Consider the following 19,029-nt stretch of genomic DNA (forward strand, 5'->3'; position numbering starts at 1 on the left):
TAACCCTACAGAAAAGTAGGGGGTAAGGGAATAAGAGGAGGGATGATAGAAGGGAAAGCAGATTGGGGGAGAGGGTAGTTAGAAGCAAACACTTTTGAAAAGGGACAGGATCAAAGTAGAAAATAAAGTAAGTGGGGTCAGGATAGGATGGAGGGAAATATAGTTAGTCTTTTACAATATAACTACTATGGGAACATTTTGAGTAACCACACATGTACAACCTATATTGAACTGCTTGTCTTCCCAGTGGGGATGGGTGAGGAGGGAATAAGGGAAAGAATCTGGAAATAAAGTTTTGAAAACAAATGTTAAAAAAATTTTTTAAAATTTTTTATATGCAATTGGGGAATAAGATATACAGGCACTGGGGTATAGAAATCCATCTTGCCCTAGTAGAAAGTTGGAGGGGGGGATGGGAGAGGATATAAGAGAGAACAGCTTGGGGGAAGGGGTATTCAGTAAGCTCGCTATATTGGGATTGGGAGTAGGGGAAAGATGGGGAGGAAATTTGTAGCTCAAAATCTTGTGGAAATGGATGCTGAAAACTAAAAATAAATAATATAAAAAAGGAAAACATTTGAGTAAACAAATAGTGTGCAATTTTATGGAAAGCTTCATGACTGACTATTGATTGATTGCATATAATTGAATTCACAATTGACCTCTCTTCAAGTAGCTGTGTAAATTGAAAGGGATAAAAAAGGTACTGGTTGAATGTTTTTATCCCATGTGGCTAAGAAGAATATGTGTTCTTGTACTATAAAATAATTACCCAAGGGTTTTAATTCCAGTATCTTAAGATCTAATCTATATCTACCACTTTATGATCATTAAAATAAAGGCAGAAAAAAATGTCAAAAAAATAGCACTTGATGCATTAACACAAAATATAGCACTGAAGGCTCTCCTGAAACAAAATGTAGTCCATAAATATAAAGAGAAAACAGAAATCCAGGGCAGGTATGGCTACAGAGATAGCTTTGTTTAGTGTGGTTGGTACTGACATGAGACTAGGGAGATTTATCAACAATCAATTAACCAACACACATTTATTAAGTGCCTATTATGTGTCAGGCACTGTTCTAGGTGCTAGTGATAGAAAAATAAAAGGAAGACAGCTTCTCCCTCAGAGTTTATATTTTATGGGAGACATAGAATGCCTTAACATGTATTTTGTTTGGGAGGTAGTACTAACAACTTGGGAAATCAGGAAAGGCTTTTTAAAGGAGATGACATTTGAACTGAAGCTTAAAGGGAGTCAGGGTTTCCAAGAGGCAGAGGTGAGAAGCAAGGGCATTTCACACATGGGGGACAGTCTGTGCAAAGGTACAGAGAAAAGAAATGAGAAATCATGTATAGAGCACTTCAGCTTGTCTAAGCTATGGAAAATGTCCTACATGCAATACAAACAAAAGGATTCACTATCAGCAGTGAAATTGTCTAAATTTCCAGGTAGTTTTATATTAATTGCATAGAGCCCCAGAGAAATATAATGCCTTCCTCACCAAAATTTACAGCAATGCTAAAGAGATTGGTCTAAGTACTCACACTGGAAAAATATATCTTGCCCAAACTATGACATGCAGCTAGAAGTTTTTTCATTAACATATTCATCAATCTTGAATGGATGTTATGCATTGACTATAGAGCTGAACCTAGAACTGACTAGGAGTTTGAGCTGGATCACATTCATTAGATTGTAGGCTCCTTGAGGGCAGGACTCTCTTCTGCCTCTTCCTATATCCCAAGCACTTGACACAGTGCTTGGCACACAGTAGGTATTTAATAAATGTTTACTGACTAACTTATTACATTTGCATAATTGGACAGTGCATTTAACAAACCCAACCTCCTTTGTTGCCACAAAAACCCATCTTCTGATCATTATTATTTTCTTGGTGAAATACCTGTGGATGTAGGTATCTCTTTGAGGGGAGGTTAAAGATGACCAGTGAGAGTCAACCCCACCCTTTCTTCTCTCCTGGCTTTTTCTCCTGAGATACAATAAGTCACACCGAGTTAAAATGATTAGCCTATTTTAGGCTTAGGGACAATATAATGGTCCCTCAGCTCCATGGAATAGCTTTCTCTGCATCTGTACAGAGTTCATATTAAATAAAGACTTAGAAGCTATTTTAGAAATGATTCAGACAATCAGAAAGAAGATACTAATTTTCTCTAGTCACTTTTTACAATGTCTCCTATCTTCAGCACTGATGATCATTGCCTGTTGATGAACGGGAATGTGTCTGATTGTCTATATTTCACACAAAAGGAAGGGGAATGGGACGAACATTTATATAGTGCCTAATATGTGCTAGGTACTGTGTTAAGGGTTTTTTACAAAATATTATCTTATCTCACATTTTCCTATAAAACTCTGATATTTTAAATCAGAACTATGAACGTTAATCTAATTTGTGAAATTGCTTATGATTCTCATGCTGTACATTAGCTTCTGGGGCATCCTGATTAGCACATTAAGCTACTATAATTCTAACATAATCGAAATGTAACTTGACAGTATGCAGGACAGGTTCAACCTTGACTTACCAAAGCAATCTATCTCATATTTAAAATTACAAACTTATACATACATACATACATATATACATACATACTTATATACACTTCTCCATAAAGTGAGCAATTTTTCACCTGAAGTGCTGGTTATTGAAGAAGCTGGATAGCCAGAATTTTGGTTGTCAACAGACAAAGACTCAGGGTCTATATGTCCAGTGTACATATCTCCATTTTCTTGACCCACCTCAGGGTGTTCCTGTACAGCTCCTTCCAACCTGTCAGATATAGGCAGGTACTGTAACACCTGTGGACAAAGAACCAAATTAAGAAGGTTTTCCTAAGAAAGCTCTAGAATGAGGCTTAGAGATGTGACTTTATTTTACACACAGTCTATATATGTACATATATATGCACCTGACTTTGTTTATAAAAATACATATACACATATGTATACATGATACAGAAGGAGGTGAATGAAAAGGGAACTTCAGTAGCCAGAGCAAACATGAAGAACTCTGTTCTTTAGCCTGCTTTTCTCTCATTGTTCATAAATGCTTAATGAACAAATATAGCATTAAGCTAAAGCTACACTTTATAGCTTCACAAGCTTCCAAACAGTCATTGAAATGAAATTGCATTTATTATTTCTTCTTGATTTTTGTTAGCTCTGATGCTAATAGTTTTTGTGGATTTATTTTGTATCCTGCTACATTCGTTTCTTTATTGATTCTGTGGGGGTGTTTTAAGTATATCATCATGTCATGAGCAAATAGGGAGAACCTTATTTCTCCTTTGCTGATATTTATACTTTGTTTTTTGTTCTTGTCTTATTATTGAGCTGGCAATCTTAGACTCTAGCAAATAATAGTGAGGAGAAAGAGCATTCTTATTTCATCCCCTGCTAATAATGGCAAAGATTCTAGTGTTTTCTCTGCTGCCAATAATGCTAGCTCTTAGTTTTTTAGATAAATGCTTTTAATCACAGTAAACAAAAGCCTTTTCATGCCTATGCCTTCTAGGCATTTATGTTAAAAATGAGTGCAGCATTTTGTCAAAGGCTTTTTATGCATCTAATGTCTGTAGGCATCTCAAATTCAGCAGCTCCAAAACAACTCATCTTCCCTTACCCTCAACCCTCCCCCTCTTCCCAACTTCACTATTATTGTCAAGGGCACCATCATGCTACCAGTCACTCTGGTTTGAAACTTCAGAGTCACCCACAATCTCAATCCATTTCCAAACTCTTGCCTCTATCTTCATTTGATGTTGCTCAGTCGTTTCACTTGAGTCTGATTCTTTGTGACCCCATTTGAGGTTTACTTGGCAAAGATACTGGAGTAGTTTGTCTGGCGCAGATGAAGAAAGTTAGGCAAACAGGGCTAAGTGACTTACTCAGGGTCACACAGCTAGTAAGTGTCTGAGGCTAGTTGACATTCTATCCACTGTGCCACCTAAGCATCTCTTATATACATCTTTTTTTTCTCCACTCATACAACTACCTACAATACTACCTACCTACCTCTATGATTCTTAGACACTGATCTATTTGAAGTTCCTCAATTCTTATTTTCCTTATTCTCAGCTCCCAACTCACTAACTCCCCCTCCCAACCATTCTTGGAATGGACTCCTTCCTATAACCTCCATCTCCAGGCTTCCCTAGCTTCCTTTAAGACCCAATCTAAATCCTATTTTCTACAGAAGGCCTCTCCTGGCCCCTCTTAGTGCCAGTTTCTTCCTTTTGAGATTACCTGCCATTTTATATATACATAGTTGTCTGCATGTTGTCTCCCCTATTAGAATATGAATTAGAAGGCTCTCCTTGAGGGCAAAGATGTTTTCTATTTTTTTTTTTTATCCCTACCACAGGTCACAATGCCTAACACATGTAAGTGCCTAATAAATGTTTGGTGATTAATCAATGTGAGTTTTGTTATTTTTGTTTTGTTCATATGATTAATTATGCTAATTGTTTTTCTAGTGTTTAATTATCCTTGTATCCTTGGTATGAATCCAACTTAATCATAATGATTTATTCCTGCTGTTGTCTCCTTACAATAATTTTATCTAAAATTTTTTTTTCACCAATAAGTATTAAAGCAAAGTGAAATTGGTCTATGGTTTTCCTTTCCTTTGTCTCCCCGTGGTTTTGATAACAGGACCATATTTGGCTCATAAATGGAGATGGCAGATTGCCTTTTTCATTCTTGAGAATATTTATACCATAGGTATATTAAATGCCTTTTAAATGTATTAAAGACTTCATTTGTAAAACCACTTGGTCTAGGGTTTGTTATTTTGTTTTGTTTTGGCAGTTCATTTATAGCTTATTTGAATTCTTTTTTTAAGTTGTTCAGGATCTCTATTTCTTGTTTTATGAATTTGGGTATTTTATATTTTTGTAGATAATCATTCACTTTCTTTGAATTCTCAATTTTGCTGACATATAATTCTTTAACATAGTTTCATGTAACTCTTATTTACCTTCTGTATGCTATGAATTCATCTTGTTCATTTTTTTCCCCTGGCAATATGAATTTCCTCTTTCCTTTTTTTGACCAGGCTAGGCAATAGTTTATCCATCTCATTAGCCTTTAAAAAAAAAAAACCTCAGAGCTTAGTGTTATCAGTTGTAGTCTTTTTTTTTTTAGTGTTTTTTTACTCCTTGTTTTCATTTTAACATAATTATTGTTTTTGATTTATTCTTTGTCATTCATTATTTAGAATTTTGTTACTTAGTCTCTAAGTAGGTCTGTATTTTTTTGGCCTACGAATTATTCCCTTTATTGTTAATATTTTATTATGCTATGGTCTTTAAAAGATGTATTTATTATGATTGCTTTTTTTTTTTTTTTTGCTTTTTGGAGGGCAGTTGGGGTTAAGAGACTTGCCCAAGGTCACATGGCTAGTTTCGTGTGTGTGTGTGTGTGTGTGTGTGTGTGTGTGTTAAGTGTCTGAGGCTGGATTTGAACTCAGGTCCTCCTGACTCCAGGGCCAGTGCTCTATTCACTGCACCACCAAGCCGCCCCTATGATTGCTTTTTTACGTTTATGACTCAACCTGTAGCACATGATCAGTTTTTATAAAGGTTCACTGTCGTGCTGAGAAATACATAAATCTTTTAATAAATCTTTTTAATTCATAAGATACTTAGGTCAATTTTCCCACCAATCTAGTCAGCTCAATATTTTCCTTTTTGTCATATTTTTGTTGGATTTATTCCATTTTGAGAAAGGAATATCAAGGTCTCTTATTATGTTACTATTAACACATTTTTTTAATTTCTTCTAGCTTTTTGAACTTAGATGATAGACCAACTGTATATTTAATATATATGTACACATATACACTAAAGCTCAGAGGTTAAGTCCCTTGCCTAGGGTCACACAGCTAGTTAGTAGCACAAATGGGGGTGTTCTGGAAGTACTGCTTCCTCTACCTCTCTACTCCTCTACCCTCCCTATGACTGTCTAGGATAAATGCTAGCAATTAATTAATTATCATAACATAATTATGTAACATTCTATGGAAATTATAGCATAATTATATAATATAATCAATTAATTATTAGTTAAGGTATTTTGATATTAAAGTAGCTCAAGAAAGGCTCATATAATCATAGATTTAAAAACAGAAGGGACCATAGAGGTTATCTAGCTGAAATGTCTCATTTTACAGATAAGTAATCAAGCCCAGGGAAGAAAAGGGGCTTGCCCAAGGTCATAGAGGTAATAAACAGCAGAGTCAAGAGTTAAACCTAGGTTCCCAAATCCAGAGCTCTTTCCATTGACTAGAGAAACTTAATTCGGCATATATTTATGGGGTCCCTTCTACCTCTAAATACCTAGTTTATGGTAGCTAAATAAAGATGATGCAGAGGAGTTGTGAATTGTGGAGTAGGGAGAAGAAGAAGCTCAGAGCACATAGCCTCAGTTTTCTCAATAAAGTAGTGAAGGGTCCTTGCTGAGAGAAAATGGAAAGAAGGTGGTATAGGGATATTAAGGAAAGAAAAGGGTTGTAATAGCTGCCATAGGGAATGTGACAGGGGCAATCAGATAAGAAAGGGAGGTTTTCTGTGCAGCAAGAAGGGCCCAACTGAGAATGGATATCATTAATTTATAGTTGACCCAATCAACATAGCTGGGTTGTTTAGTAGCATTGTTCAGTAGCGTGAAGTTACATAAGGGGTGTAGAAGGCAAATGGTAGCAGTAAGCCAAGTATGGAATTTGGGAAGGTATTAAGAATAAAGGGAAAAGAGAGCAATGGATTCAAAGGTAGAGGGCAGAATAATGTGAATTGGTCAGTCAGTCAACTAGCATTAACCAAGCAGCTACTATGTATGTGTATGGTTTGTCCTTTGTTCTTGAAGAAGACCAGGACATCAGGGAGCTGATGACATGACCTGCAGTTGACTTCAGTGAGGGAGGGTTGTTTAAGGTCACCAGCTGCACTTTCCCCTCCAGAGCCACCTGGGTTCAGTGGCCAGATACTGATCAGGACTACTGGAGATGGCCCAGGATGTAGTGGAAGATCCTGGCCTTTTCAAGTTTTCACTTTGAGTGAGGTAACACGCATCCAGTGAATAGGCCTCTTCAAGAAGTGAGTCAAGGGATGGGCCCTTTAACAACAACAACAACAAAATCAAACTGGGAGGGGAGAACCCCAGAGCTGCTGGCCAAAAGAGAAAGAGTTACTATTTACATTCACACTGAGCCAGGAGGGTCCAAAAAATAACCATTAAGTGGTACTTGGGCAGGGACATATTGTTGTCCAATCTATGAGATCCAGAATGAATTGGGTTTAAGGGGAAGGCAACTAGGTGGTGTAGTGGAAAGAATGGATAGAGCCCTAGATCTGAATTCAGGAAGACTCATCTTTTTGAGTTCAAATCTGGCCTCAGAAAATGTACGATTCCAGGGTTTGCCTCAATTTCCTCATCTGTAAAATGAGCTAGAGAAGGAAATTGCAAACTACTCCAGTGTCTTTGCCAAGAAAATTTCAAATAGGGTCACAATGAGTTGGACATGAGTGAAATGACTGAGTAATAAACATAGAGGCACTGGACTTAGCTCTGAGGATAAGCTTACAGTCTACCTGACCACTTGATCAAGACTGTGGAAGCTGAGAAGTTGGGCCAGCATAGGGTTCAAGGACTTGGAGAAAAGGGAGTAGTGGAGAAATTAGATGTCCCAGTAAGTACTAAGAATAAATTTAGGAGTGAAGCAGAGGTTTAGGGAGTTAAGATCAAGGACAGGAATTTCAGCATTTAGGATCATGGAGGTAGGATGGTTATGGGTGATGGTAACATGCCAAAACTTGAGTTTAAAAACTGAGGCATTTTGAGTTTCTGCTTAGTTGTAATTCTCCTAATTGGTGAAAAGAATGATAACAATGCTGAGTGCCTACATGAAGAGCTTTAGAGTAGAAAGACATTTTTTTCATTCTTGCTTTGAGAGAGAGAGAGGCATATATGCACAAATGATCCCAGATTCTCTTCAAGAAGAGACTCATGGAAAGAGGGAGGGAGGCAGGGAGAGAGGGAGGGAGGGAGGGAGAGAGAGAGACAGAGAAAGAGAGTGAGAGAGAGAGAGAAAGGAGAGATTGATTTTCAGAAGGAGCAGACATGTAGAGGAGCTAGCTCTTCAGTATTTCCCTGATTTCCAGTTTGACTCCATAGAGACTTGAGGGGATTTCCCCTTGAGTGAGATGAGGGCCTCCCTCAGTTAAACTGAGATATTTCACTCCCATATGAAAAGTTCATTCATTCTTGTGTATTTTTCTGGTCTGGTCTAATTGGGCTTACACATACACCTATTTGATGAGCTCAGAAGGGGAAAAAAGATGGTTGATATTGCTTGAGTGACAAAAGACAGTGAGAACTAGTCTAGAAAGGTTTCTTGGAGGAGGTGAGAGACATGGTATTCATTGTCACCTTCCTAAAATGGATAAATGGAGCAGAGATACATTGTCAAACAAAGTATCATAGATCATTTTCATAGGTGTATTATAGTCACACTCTGTCTCCAACCTGTATTTCTAGAGAATGCTCACATTACCCTCTCTCACATACTCTATATTCTAGTCAAACTTACCTACTTATTCCTTGTACACAACCTATCAATTTCCACCTCCATCTCTCTGCATGGCTCTTCCCTCTTGGAATCCCTTTTTTCTCTCAGCCCAAGGGCCATTTCCTATAAGAGGTAATTCTCCTAGTTGTAATTGCCCTGCCCCTGAAATTACTTAATCTATAAATCGTATTTACTTATCTCTGTACAACTTGTTTCCACAAGTAAAATAAGCTTCTAGTGGTCAGGGACTGTTTCCTTTCTGTCTTTTATTTCCCAGTACCTAGCACACAGAAGGAGTTTAATAAATGTTTGTGGATTTGCATAAATGGGTATATCAGGGGCAGCTAGGTGATACAGTGGATAGAGCACCAGCCCTGGAGTCAGGAGGACCTGAGTTCAAATTTGGCCTCAGACACTTGTTGCATACTAGCTGTGTGACCCTGGGCAAGTCACTTAACCCTAATTATTTCACAAAATAAAGTAAGATAAATGGGTATTTTAGTTACTTCTCTTATTACCCTCAGGTAGCTGTGAATGTCTTTAAGTGAATGTAGGTGACATACTAGCCACTTGGTATAGATAACCAGATCTTCTTGTGTTACCAAGTGCCCAGGATTGTTCTTTCCCGTGAGTAAGTTTTCTCGGGCAACAGCCAACCTCTCAGCTCTCTGAACAGCATCATTGTACTCCTGCATAATGTGCCCAACCTGCTCCTGTTTAAGAGAAAGATACAGACAGAACTGGACTCTCCACTTTCATCTATAATTTTCTCTGCAATTTCATTCAACCAATATTTACTAAATGTGCACAGAGAGGGAACAACTCTCATTTACATAATACTTTAATTTTTATAGAGGGATCTCCTCCCAACTGAGTCAGGTATCACATGCTTTTATAGGTGAGGAAACTGGTTCAGAGAAGTTATCCAAGGTTACATTGCTAATGTCAGCAATAACCTTTGAACCCCAGCTTTTCTTAAGTTCAGTACTCTCCCTACAATAACATCATTGTGTCAGTGGCTAATAAGGGGCTCTTTTTTTCCAAGGTTCTTCCACACTCTATAAGAGTCTGGGAAAAGGGGAAAGATCACATTCTTAATATCTGGGGGGGGGGGAAGGAGAGAACTCCAGGAAAGAGTTAATTTGGGGGGCTTCATTCTTCAGCTATTGGCTTTGGTAGTAGGAATCTGCTGTTGAGTTTACTTTAGCACTGAATGAATTGTGCTCAGGTGAAGAGACAAACAGTTTCTGCAAAGAAAAAGCATTTCTCCGCTTGTTTCATGGGCGACAAATCCCACTCAGGTGCATTTTTAATAAGTAAATAGGCAGTCCTGGGACACCAAGATTTGCTGCCACATCAACCAACAGCAGGTTCATCTATGAATTTCTAGCCCTGACTTTGAAATTTGACAACCTTCTTTGGGACTTGCCACTTGGATTTTAAAGAGAACGTCACATCTCATGGAATGCCACATAGGCTCATCTCGTCCTGAGGCTTCCTACCTGGTAAAGAGGATAAAGTTGTTCCATGACGCTGCTATGCTGACAGAACCTCTTCCACCTAAGCATGTGTAAGTATTTGCTCTGGATCAACTGGGTAATCCTCTCTGTGTAAAACTTTAAACAACAAGCACACATTAACATTGACCAGCAGACTCTGTTCATGTTTTGAAGATGGATCAGGAGCCTGAGAGCAATGAAAGCAGGCAGAACTATCTCAGTAACTCTAGTGCCTAGCAGTGTCTGGCATATAGTAGGTGATTAATAAATACCTGCTGACTGTATAATTGATTGATGAGTTCTGAAAACAACAACAATAATAATGATACCTAATGTTTATATAGTGCTTACTATGCACCAGACACCGTGTAAAACACTTTGAAATTGTTATCTCATTTGATCCTCCCAATAACCCTTGGGAAATAGGTACTGTTATTGTCCTCATTTTATAGATAAGAGAATTGAGGCAGATGGAGGTTAAAGGACTTGCCCAGAGTCACACAGCTAAGTAAGTAGCAGAGGTTGGATTTGAACTCGGGTCTTCCTGACTCCAGGCCCAGTGCTCTATCTACCAGGCCATGTAGTTTCATACAATGTGAACATCATAACATCATAGGTTTTCAGCTGGAAGAGACCAGAGAGACCAGTTAGTCCAACTTCCTCAATTTATAGACAAGGAAACTGAGTCCTAGGGAGGTTAAGTGATTTGTCCAATGTCACACAAAAGTCAGAGGTAGGATTTGAACTCAGGTCCTCTGCCTCCAAATCTAGTGTTATTTCACTGTATTTTTCTCTCCTACGAAATTAAAACCCAGCTCAAACTCACTAGCCATGATGCTTTTTCAAAAACTAACTGGCACTTTTCATCTCTATGACCTGCTAAAATAACAAGAGTCAAAACCAGGGCAGGGCAAATAGAGCTTTGTCGCAGAGTACAGATTTTAGAAGATAACGAAAGCACTGATGATGCTTTAGCAGAAGGAAGACCATACAGTTAAACTTTGTTACAATGTTCTAAATCTATGATTTCATAAGTTTTTGGAACTACAAGTGTTGAAACCATTTCTACTGAGAAACCTCTCTGTAACTTGGAATTTTACAGAGTTGCCTAAGGTATTGAAAGGTCAAGTGACTTGCCCATGGTCACATAACTGGTAGGTATTAGTGATATCACTTGAACGGAGCTCTCTCTGACTCTGAGGCTGACCCCTCTAATCATCAGCCACCTCACTTCTAGCAAGTTAGCAAGAAAACTTAGTTGAAGTAGGAGGCTACCAGGTGACCACTTGTTTCATTTAGGTAGCTAGGTGGCTTAGTATATAGAGAGCTGGGACTAGAGTAAGACCTGGGTTGAAATCTGACCTGACATTTACTAGCTACATGACTCTAGGCAAATCACTTAACCTCTGTTTGCCTCTGTTTCCTCAACTGTAAAATGAAAATCATAACTACTTCCCAGGGTTGTTGTAAAGATCAAATGAGATAATATTTTTAAAGCACTTATCATGGTGCCTGGCACATGGTAGGCATTATATAAATGCTTATTCCCTTCCCATCCCAAGCAAGCAAGCACCTCCCTGGTTTGATCTGCCTGCCTCATTTACGTTGGCCCTTCTCTCCCTTTTTTCAGTCTTCCACCCTTCCCCCTCCCACTTCCCAAGCTCTTTCTTCTTGTGACTTGGTATGCTGGTTTAAGGGCGCATTTCATACTCATGCCCCAGGAAAGTTTAGACTATTCTAAGTGACAAAGACCCAGACGTGGCAAATAATTTCTGTTCCAAAGTTTTATCAATGACTTAAAAATTTGACAAACTCTGTAACTTCTGACCTGAAAACTTCCTTAAAAAATGAAGTTATTATGATCATTTCAAAAGTAAGATTACAGCTGTTAACCTGAGGTCTGATGTTTTAGTTATGTGTGGAAACAGTCATGGTAGCCAGCTATGACAGTAAAGGGAACTAAAAGAAAAGGTGTATACAAACCAGGCTCTCAAATAAGTAAGCTAATCATCTAGGGAAAATTTTTCTCTCTGGCTTGGAGAGAAGCCACATGTTTAGCTTTGAGTAGACTAAAGGTAAAAACCAGGTTTAGCCCTGCAGAAGGAAACAGACACTTACCTGGTGGAGAAGCAAAGGTAAATTTTCAACTGTGTATTCTTTCCTTAAACAGCTTTCTAGCTCCCTCTGCAGGACATCTGCTTGAACAACAAGGGGCTTTGATTCAGCCACCTAAACATCAGAGACAAAGGTAACCCACCTCAAACACAATAAAAGACGGATAAAAAGGAGACGAAATAAAATGATCAATATGACATAATAGGAAAATTTATCTACTTCATTATTCATCTTCCTTCCTTGCTTCTTTCCTCTATCTCACCCATACGTGGAGTAACACATTGGTCTTCATTACTTCCTTCTTTCCTTCCTCTTCACTTTCTCCCTTCTTCCCTCCCTTCCTTCCTCCCTCTCTTTTCCTCTTCTTTTTTCGAACAACACATTATACTACTATGCAAAAGTTTCCAAATGGCCAAGTATAATAACCGAAATTAAGAAACTATAAAAACTCTCCCAAAAATGTTTTTCCAGGAAAACAAAGGCCCACACCAACCCAATAAGATTGGAATTGCTTCATTTTTTCCTTTCACTTAATTAAAAGCAAAATAAAATCCTTTGCTTGCCAAAGGTTCTCTTCTTTACTTTTGAAATGTTTACTTTAATAACTTTTTTGGTATTAAAAAGGAAAGAGTATAACTATAATAAATTACAGAGGACTAAAGCTTTGCTGAAATAATGAATGGATTGCATTAACTTGGAAGCAGATACTTTGAATAACATTCATTTTATAATATAATATCATACAAATATCTTTCATTATTTGTTCTTTTCAATATCATATCCTAGCACATGGTATGATTATTCCCTGTCAAGGATAGGTAGATAACACCTTCCTCTTCCATGAGAAACAAGTTATAAATTTTGCCTCTGCAACCCACTCGGCTGGCTGGAGAGGGGAGTAGAATTAGGGGGTAAGAGATTTAGGAGAAGTTATTTCCTTCTGATCTGAGACACTGATGGATTCAAGTTTGTGAGAGGATGGTCTGTGAAGAGCTCTCAGGTGCAAGTTTTGGTAAAGTTACCTGCTCAACTCACAATCACTGCCCTATATTGCCCCCTGTATCCCTGCATCCCCAGGCACAAGGAGCTTCTGCCAACAATTTTTAATAAGTAGTTTTCAATAACAGTGTTCTTCATCTACTCACTTACCTGTAAGCTTTTCCTCAATGCCAGTTCCCTCTCTTTTCTAAAGTAAGAAACATCCTTTGGTAACCTGATAGAGCTGTAAAAAGATTTATGTAAACGAAGAATGTTACACATACTATAACAGATAGCAAGTAGTGCTGGAATGAGTCCCTTGTGTGGCAGTATATTCAGACCAGAGCTGACAAGCTCTTTGTGAGGATAAATTGTAGCCCCTACCTCTCAGACTTGTTGTGAGAATTAGATGAAATTATTTATGTAAAGTGATTTAAAAACCTTAAAGCATATATAAACGTTATCTATTACTATCTTATTTCCTTAAGTGTAATTTACTTTATGTAGAAGTTAGTGACAAACTACCTTGCTGAAAAATTCTTTATTGTTCATTCTTTTCAAACTTATTATGAGAATCAAGATCAAATCAAATTAAAATACTTTAGAAGATAACTTTTCTTAAGGAGCATAATCATTGCAGCTTACATCTAAATAACACATAGTTGTGAATTATTATCTCATTTGATCTACCCAGCAACCCTGTGAGGCCATTAATAGAAGTATGAATGCCTTTATTTTACAAATGAAGACAAGGGAGTTCAGAGATGTTATGTGACTTCTAGTAGATCACAGATACAGAACTGGAAAGGATCAGCTATTCTTTTTCATTTGACACATGAGGCAAATGAGGACCATCACAGGGAAATGGCTTGTCCAAGATCACACAGGGTATTAAGTGGTAGAGCTGGGATTTGAACCCAGGTTTTGTAATTCCACATCCTGTAGTCTTTCCACTACACCACACACAACTAGAATGGGTGGAGCTTCATTTTGGAGATGGTCCTGGGCTGACCATGCTTCATTCTCCTCCTAGCTTGACTTCCGATTCCCAAAACTTTGCCACCATGACAGTCTCACCCTAAAATTGCCTTCAGTGCCTGGGACCTTCTCACCAAGGAGCATCCCTCCATCTCTCCAGCCCCCTTGTCCCATTGGTGAGTTCTTTCTGTGGACTCCATTTTGGGGACAGAATCCAGGCCAGCCATCCTCCATTCTTGTCTCAGCTCTGCTTCTGACTCATGGGATTTTGCTTTGGCACAGGCACCTACCTCCTCCCTCCCCTTTTAGCTCCCTTTTGGGTATTGTCTTCCCTCTTTAGAATATAAACTCCTTAAGGTTAGGGAGGCATCCCTAGCTCTTAAGCTGAGTTCCAGGCTCTTAAAGAATGCTTGATAAATGCTTGTTGCCTTGTTTTGCCTTGCTTTGAGCTGTAACTTGAGCCTGAGGTCTTTTGGTTTCAAGATCAATGTTCTTGTTTCTATGACATGATACAGACCTCTTGTCTATGCCTAATGATGGCACAATGATTACACTTAGGAGTCATTTTCTACTTTGTTTCAGCAAGACATTACTTTTACCTGTAAGGCCAATGAGGTGATCTCTTAAGAGCTCCATGTTCTTGTATTTCTGTCTTAAGTTCAGTCAACTGAACCTCCAGCTCTTTTTCCAACTGCTGGATCCTCTCTGTGGAAGCGATCTTATAAATTTCATCCATGTTCTGTGTTTTATCTGTTGACTCTGTTGGGAATGCAGTACAAAGTCGATAGCTAACTCTCCCCCTGGTCATTGATTGTTAGCCCTTATGAAGGCGTCTTTCTACATACATCCTTTCAAGAAAAGCCCTCAGATAAGTAGAAAGGTGTGTGTGACAATTTAAGATTTAAACAATCACACTAGACAATTATAACTTTTCCCCCCTGGATCTGTGATTTCATTAAAGCTAGGAGCTCTAGAAGAACTCCTTCTACCAATGGAGACCACCATTTTCTCTGCAACTTACAGTCTGATAGAATGACTTGGTGCAATGAGCAGTTAAGTAACTTTGGACTACACAGCCAGGATGTGTCTGAGACAGAACTTGAAACCACATGTTGCTGACTTCAAAGCCAACTCAAACCATTCCACCAGTTTACCTTTTTGTGACTGAAATAATACAAGTAAAATGTTTTATAAATGTCAGCTATTATATGAGGAGTTTTATACACATATATGTATATATAGACAAATGTATATATAAAAACATATTTGTGGATATATGGATACATACAGAATATATACAATGTGTATGTATATAATAGATTAATATGTGTGTATATATACAATAGATAAATAAATACATATACACAAGTATAAATTTATTGTTTAACACTGAAGAGGTGGGAAAATGTATACCTAAGTGACTTTGGGGAAACCTTTAATATTTCTTCACCAATAAACATTCTTTTAAATCAGAAGATATGTATCCTATCATCATTACCTTTTCCTCATCTATTTTATCTATATGCCCTTGCATGTCTCATGACTACCAGAGTCTGGAAAATTCCATCTATGTTCTTTTCATGAAATTTTCTAAATAAAACCTCAACAGAAAAGGCACACAATGCAAACCACTCCAATGCCTAAAGGTAAACTAGGGAAGTAGGAAAGAATTTCTTAGAAGTTCATAGATTGTACAATACAGAAAGAACTTCAGAGATCATTTAATTTCTCTCTTTTTAGAGATGCATTATGACGATAAGCTCCAGGATGATTTTAAATGCTTCTCCCTCATAGTTATGGGTAGATTTATAAGAGTTTGAGAACTATCTGGCATTTTGGGATTTGCAGTGCAGAAGGACAGACACCCCCAAATCTCTCTCATTGCTGAGATGGAAAAGCTTATTCCTCTAAACTACAGTCCCAGGATGCCAGGTAGTTTTCAAACTGCTGTTGTATTACTATTATTATCATTATTACTCTTACATATAGGAAAGAGGATTTGATTTCACTCTATGGTGAACTCCCAATGGGGAAATTTATTCTACCCTGAGTAGATCAGAAAGCCTTCTATGAGATTAGTAGATCAAGTAGAGAATCATTGCCTGAGGTACAAAACAGTGACTTGCCTGAGGTCCTTTAACTAGGAAGTATCATAAGTAGGATTTGAACCCAGGTCTTTCTGACTCCGGGCTTAGTGCTATATCTACTATACCAGCTGTCTATTACTGTTATTGTCATTATTGATAAATAGAACTTATAGGATGCATGACATGACATTATAACAAGGCTTCTAGGACCACCATTAAACATGCCCTGGACCATTCACTTTCTGAAACGATAATTGTGTGTTCTAGGGTTTCTTTGGAGAAGCTAACTTTTTTCTTCTTAAGACTTCATGAATGTTAAGTTGCTTTGAGGAGGGTGCTCTTCACCTCATCTGTGAAAATCAGTTGTTGTCTCAAAGCCAAGACCAGCTTGTAACCTTCTTTCCAGTTGGAGCCAACTGTATACTACAGGGTCTGCCACCACACACCTGGGGTGTTCCTTCTAAACAGTTTCATCTTGGAGATGCAGAAGTGTGGCCAGCCTTGGCATGCCTGACATAGACATAAGCATAGCTGGAACATGTCCCCTGACCTCTAGGAGTTGGAAGAAAATCACAGATTCACTCTGATTTGTCTCCTCCTTCCTGAGCAACCGGACTTGGCAATTTGTCATTTACTGAAAACAAAAATGCTTGCACCACCAAATTCCCTTCCTTCCCCATTGAACCTTGTTTCTGGGTAAACAGATTTGGGGGTCCAGACCTGTAATTTCATTGGTACAGGGAAGATCCAGTGAGGAAACTTCCTCTACCAATGCAGATTAACAACAGCTCCATGTAATGGTAATGGAAATTTGAAGATCTTTCCTGCCCTTTAATAGATTTAAGGGGGAGTTTGAAGACCTCCCCTGCTTTGAAAGTAAACTCTGCCCCCTAATAGCTGAATGTAATCACTTGGAGCCTGTGATGGAAGGAATTTGCTAAAGAGTGGAGCAGAGCCCACAGGAAGCTTCCCTGCTGGGAAGATAAACTGCCTCCTGATAGGCTGGATGTAGTCACATGGAGCCTGTGGTGGGAGTAGTTTGCTGAAGGGAAGCAGAACCCACAGGAAGCTGGGAATCAAAGCCAGAGAGACCGTGGGAGAGAGAGGTGCTCAGGCAAAGATAGAGAGAGGTTTGTGAGTAAATATTGATCTTGTATTGGTTTGTGGAAAGGCTGAAGGATGCTGTGGCTCTCAGCATTATTATGGCTTCTGAATATCTTTGGTAATATAATGGAATCAGCTTACTGGTTTGGGGATTCGGTTTCCTGGTATCTAAATAAATGTTTCAATTCTGTCCTCTACATGGAGAGTTTGTTATATTTTGCAATCAAACTTCATGCGATATTTATAGTCATGGTCTTTATTGTGATCATGGGCACTGTAAGTACTGCATTGGTACTACACTCCACAATTTAGTTTTATTGAATATGCCAGGACGTGGAAAAGCTACGTAAGCTGCCCAAAGTCACATAACTGCTATGTGTCAGAGACTTGATCTGGGCCCAGGTCTTCTTGGCTCTAAGGCCAGTGCTCTACCTCCTTATACCACATGCCCAAATGAGATGGTTTTGCTAAGCATGCTAATTCCAATTTTTTCCTGTGTTCATGCTACTCAACTTTTTCGTACAAATTTCCTCTAGTGATATATTACAAATGAACTTCAATTGCTTTCCACAATTCACCATAAGCTATAGGTAAGCTGTGATCTCCACTGGTGGAGACAATTCCCACAGCAAGGAAAGTGATAATCCCTTTGACTAGCCAGAGGTCTCTCTCCCAGCCTGGCTCTGGTTACACAATGCTAGTACTTAAGGCTTAACTCCATGCCAGTTCTAATTAGAACTGGCTAAAACTCCCCCCACAAGCTTGCTGATACAGCACTGTTAGAAATCTACCTTTCTCATACTAAGTAGGCCTTCTTGGTTTGACACTTATCACCCCATGGGGAACAGAGACAGGACAGCTGCATGTCAGAGCCTTTATCTGAAAACCTGCCCCCTCCTTCCTGCTGTCCATTTGTCCATATCCTGGGTATGTTTACCCTGAAGAAGAGAAGATTAAGAGGGGACATGGTTGCTGTTTTCAAATATTGCAAGGTCTGTCAGATGGAAGTTAGGATTAGACCTGTTTTCTTTGGCACCAGAGGACAAAACTAGATCAAAGAGCTAGAAGTTACAAAGACTTTTTAAAAAATTTAGACTGTTGGAAAAAAAGAAAAAAGAAAAAAAAGACCCACCCAAAAACCAAACCCCTTAACAGCTAGAGTTGTCCAAAAATTGAATGGTCTGCCTCAGAAGGTGGTGGATCCTTACTAAATGTTGTCTTCCAGCAGAGGACAGAAGACAAATTATCAGAGATGTTGTAGTGGAGGTTTCTTTTAGGTTAGTGGGGACGACTGGTGAGTGGTGTGCACTATATAAACATTAGGTTTACAAAGCACTTTATATGTATCACCTCTTTTGATTTCCCTACAACAACACTGTGAGGTGGGTGCTATTATTACTCCTATTTTACAGATGAGGAAACTGAGACTGGGAGAAGTTAAGTGACTTGCTCAGTAGACTCACACAGCTACTAAGTGTCTATGATAGGATTCAAACTCAAGTCTTCATGACTCTAAGCATAGCACTCAAAAAATTCTGTGATTCTATGACCTATACCCCATAAAGATATACCTCTTTCCATGATTCCCCCAACACTGTCAGGTGATAGATTCTTTTTTGTCCCAGACATATTTTCTACATTGCTACTTTTATTCCTTAAACAAGAATGAGTAAG

At 38.5% G+C, this 19,029-nt stretch overlaps 1 protein-coding gene across 1 annotated transcript in view; it reads right to left on the minus strand.

Annotated features, from left to right (window-relative positions):
- The window catches only part of LOC138153195 (uncharacterized), a 201,182-nt gene extending 186,276 nt beyond the window's left edge, over positions 1 to 14,906 (minus strand). Inside the window, exons 1-6 of the mRNA XM_069077336.1 lie at positions 14,764 to 14,906; positions 13,358 to 13,430; positions 12,212 to 12,322; positions 10,097 to 10,210; positions 9,113 to 9,307; positions 2,659 to 2,827 (exon numbers count right to left, since the gene is read on the minus strand). Coding sequence (XP_068933437.1) covers positions 2,659 to 2,827; positions 9,113 to 9,307; positions 10,097 to 10,210; positions 12,212 to 12,322; positions 13,358 to 13,430; positions 14,764 to 14,900 — 799 coding nt within the window. The 5' untranslated portion in view covers positions 14,901 to 14,906. The remainder of the gene's footprint in view (positions 1 to 2,658; positions 2,828 to 9,112; positions 9,308 to 10,096; positions 10,211 to 12,211; positions 12,323 to 13,357; positions 13,431 to 14,763) is intronic.
- Positions 14,907 to 19,029: the final 4,123 nt, after the last annotated feature.

This window comes from Petaurus breviceps, unplaced genomic scaffold (genome assembly GCF_028583685.1).
Source record: "Petaurus breviceps papuanus isolate PSGF00001 unplaced genomic scaffold, PetGlider_PUasm1.0 90977, whole genome shotgun sequence".
NCBI classification, from domain to species: Eukaryota; Metazoa; Chordata; class Mammalia; order Diprotodontia; family Petauridae; genus Petaurus; species Petaurus breviceps.